The 4145-nt window shown below is 28.2% G+C and overlaps 1 protein-coding gene across 1 annotated transcript in view; it reads left to right on the top strand.

Annotated features, from left to right (window-relative positions):
• The first annotated feature begins 2722 nt into the window (after positions 1–2722).
• Positions 2723–4145, top strand: part of LOC111638461 (xylulose kinase-like) — an 18932-nt gene continuing 17509 nt past the window's right edge. Inside the window, exons 1-2 of the mRNA XM_023384182.1 lie at positions 2723–2804; positions 3335–3431. Of these exons, the coding sequence (XP_023239950.1) occupies positions 2733–2804; positions 3335–3431 (169 nt within the window). The 5' untranslated portion in view covers positions 2723–2732. The remainder of the gene's footprint in view (positions 2805–3334; positions 3432–4145) is intronic.

Genomic DNA, 4145 nt, shown 5'->3' on the forward strand with positions numbered 1-4145 from the left:
ACGAAGGTTGCCAAATCATTAAGGAAACCATAAAAATTGTCAAAAAAGAATAACATACGCAAAAAAGGAGATAGTATGACCATCTTGAAATCCTTAAAAACAAAGACATTATGATGAATAATAACATTGGCCAAAAACTACATGAAACTTGGTATCCATACTTGACCAAGAGAAGGGGAAGAGGGAGTGGATAATTAATGTGTTAAAGTACAGTAGGTTCTCGTTATCTGTGCATCTTTCCATACAGTACCCAGCAGGGTGCTCATATGTCTCACTTCCACTTCCTCCTTCACTTTCTAAATTTCCCTAACCCTAAAAAAAAAACCTTTTTCAACCCCCCTCTTAACACCATTCGCACCCACTATATCTCCTCTACCTCAAGACAATGTCTTTCTGTTGTATCCTGTTAACTTTCCCATTTACATCTTGTGTATCACGACATCGTGTACAACTCTACTGTAAGTTAAAACAATTTTCTTATGTTTTTTTCTATTTTACGGTGCATTTTCTTCACTCCATCTTTCTGTCATTCTCAAAATGTTTTCTATTGATCTTACCATAATGAAGTGTCACGGTTTCTCAAATTTTATAGACTCGCCTCTGCACTGTACCATGTATACTGGGGTGTTTTTCCAACACTATGTATCATACCATTATGTTTGCAGTAAGTCCAAACTTTTTACATATATGTAGTTTGTTTTCCCTTTTGTAAATCATTTTCCAATTTATCATTGTTTTTTAGCTTATACCTGTTAACCATTTTATATTTTATTTTTTATCTAATGTTTATCTAATATTTTATCTAATGTTACAACTCCTGCAATTCTCATAACCCGTGTAAGTTTCCTGTTGTTCTTTTACATATTTGTAACATCACAATGTTTTTTGTGGAAACTTGTATACGTTATGCTAACTTGTATGTAATTTTTCCCCTATATAGTTGTAACACACACAGTTGAAAAGGGACATAATTGTCCGAAATGCATTCTGAAAGGAATAAATAGTTTTTCTAAAGTTTGTCCTCCTTTTACTGATGTTATAATAAGTCTAGCAAAAAAGAAAAGCCACCTTAGCACTCATATAATTGAATCTGAAAGCTGTTCTTGGATATAGCAGATGCTAAGAGAAAGATAGCTTCTAGACTGTATTATTTTGTCAGTGAAGTTTGTGGAAGTGCATAATGGTTTGGAACAGATTCCTTAATTTGACATGAGCCCATTAGATATTCTAGACAAAATCATGAATGCTGGTTTCTATCTATACATCTGGACAATTATTCATTACTAGCATTGTGGTAATACTTTAGAAAAGTCTTATACCTTTATCAGCAGGACAGCATACTGTATTATGCTAGTCACATTGTTATGGATTAGATTAAGGACATGGACATTGAAAAGTTAGACTGATAAGTCCAAAATCATGACCTCAACCTGTAGGGATCTCTGAGATAAATTGAATTATCAGATGTGTATGTAGAGAGATTGTCCTAGAAACAAACTCTTGACTGGTCACTTGAAAATTGATTAGTGGAACATATCTCAGAATATTTTTCAAGAACATATAAAACATGCTACAAAGACTTTTAGCCATCATATAGGTCAAACATTTAAACATACAATGTTAAACTGTTTGGTAATATAGATTATTTGTCAAATTTTGGGTATCAGGATACTAATGGTAAGATTGTGTGTGTTTGAGTACATCATATTTCTTCAATGACATCTCAAAATCAGAGTCCAAAACAATGTTCAGAAGTCATTGCAGATGGACCATTTGATGTATTATGCACCAACAATAGATATGACTAATGAACAATAATGCCCCAAAATCATCAGTTCAAATGAACTTTGTGGTTACAGTTATTTAATTTAAACTTTTTTTAATGTTTAAAATGCTTTCAAGACAACATTATGACACAGCATTAAAATGAACAGTTACTATGTATGCAGAAGAACATGGAAATGGAACTACCAAATATTATTTATTTCAAGCATTTATATTATCATCTTTCTGTTAACACAGAGTTGTCATTTTATGATCATTAGATTTATGTTTTTGCATGAAAATTTGATTCAAGTATAAAATTTACATGAAAAGGAAAAAGTTTCCAAAATACAGATTATAATCAAAATGTCAAACAAATGAAACAAAGATTTGGTGAATAAACTTTGTAAGCAAGGTATGCATTATTGTTTGGTAATAGATATATGTAAAGATAGATATAATTTAGTTTTATTCTGCTAAATTAATCAAATGCTTAATTCTTTAAATTTTCTACAAATAAATTTAAGCCTTGCCAGTTTTATTGAACACAAGAAAGTGTTATTTCAATATATTTTTACAATGGGAAAGATTATACCAATTCTTGCTGATGATGTAAACAGAAATGAGAAATAAATTATTTTACAAGATTGCTTAACTGCAATAATTTTGTTTTTTCTAATTGTCTTGATTTTTGATAATTAATAGTTTTTTCAATTTATTTATAAAATTAGAAGTAAATAAATATAAATAATTAAAAGAAGTAGATACTATTAATATTAATGAATAAATAAATATAATTTTAGCAAAAAAATTTATAAGTAAAATCATTTTGAATAAGACCTACATATAAATATAATTTATAATAAGTAAATATGTTATTTACTGCAAAATATGTTGAAGACATTTATAAATCTTGAATTCAATGATTTAAATAATTCCAAAATATGATTCTAAAATTTTTTCTAGGTATGTACTTTGATTTAATGGAAATAATCCCTGCTGTTGTTGGTGACTATAGATTTAATAAACATAATCAAAAGGTAAATTCAATTATACAGGTATATCTCGACTTACGTCGTTTCGAGTTATGTCATTCCTGATTATACGTCGTTTGTCAAAAAAGTATATGGAAAAATAAAAATCAAGTTTAAGTCATTTTATTTGACTTTACGTCTGTCTGCCACAGATATTGAAGTCGTAATATCACTAGAAAAGCGTTTAAAGCACATAAAATCATATTAAAATATACACATTTACAAGTATGTACTGTATTTACAGTACATGCATTCGTAAATTTAGATTACTTTTTTCTGTACTATATTAAAAACTAAACTTTATTTGTTTGTAAGCTTAAAATAGATCCTTATTAACCATATATTATTAAAAATGCATTAATAAATAAAATACAGTACCGGGAATGGTAATTTATGGTTTAGCCTAGTGACAAGTAAATTCGACTTACATCGTCTCTCCTGGAACCAATTATCGATGTAAGGCGAGGTATACCTGTATTCGTTTTGAATAGCAAATTAAAATAAATTTCTAATAATTGCTATAATTTAATTTGTAGGTTTCAAGATTTTCAAAGGAAGTAGAAGTTAGAGCTTTAATAGAAGGACAGTTTTTAAGCAAGAGAATACATGCTGAGAAACTTGGATACACCACAGGTTAGTTGAAAAATTTAACAATATTTACAATTAAAGAAGAAATTAATATTTCTATATTTTTAAAATACATAGATTTTATCAAATTTGTTTTAAAAAAGTAATTTAAAAATTGTTGATGAAAATGTACAGTAAAACCTGCATAAATGGGAAAAAACTCTTCAGAACAGAGCAATTTTCTATGTGGGGAAAAAAGCCTGTTCAATACAGAAACCTGCCAAATCTGAAAAAATGTTTGGTACTGTGCAATTCTAGTTTACACAGGTTTTATTGCATATAATAACAAGTTATTAAAGTTATAAAGATAATAGATTTTGGTAATTGTCAGCATTTAAAAAAGTTATTTTAAATTTTGACCAACAGTGTTTCATTTATGAAAATAACTTTTTGGACAAATTCTATTATAAAATATGAATTTTTATTTTTCTATATATATATTTTGTTTTTCCCCATCAATTTTAGTTATGTATATATATATATATAATATACAGTAGATCCCCCTATAAGACGGTAGATACGTTCCGTTCTTTATGAATCAATTTTGTAGGAATCATAGTTTACGGACTATGGCTGTTTGAAAGGTTTTCTTTCATAAAATTAATCAATTCTAGACTAATTTGACTCAACATTTCCAAAATACGTATATTTTTTTGAAAATAATCCGTATAAACTACGTTATAAACAAAAAATTGTAGGATTGCTTACCGAGTGTGTACC

The sequence above is a fragment of the Centruroides sculpturatus genome, unplaced genomic scaffold (genome assembly GCF_000671375.1).
Source record: "Centruroides sculpturatus isolate CEXI.00-Female unplaced genomic scaffold, Cexi_2.0 scaffold1204, whole genome shotgun sequence".
In the NCBI taxonomy this organism is placed as follows: domain Eukaryota; kingdom Metazoa; phylum Arthropoda; class Arachnida; order Scorpiones; family Buthidae; genus Centruroides; species Centruroides sculpturatus.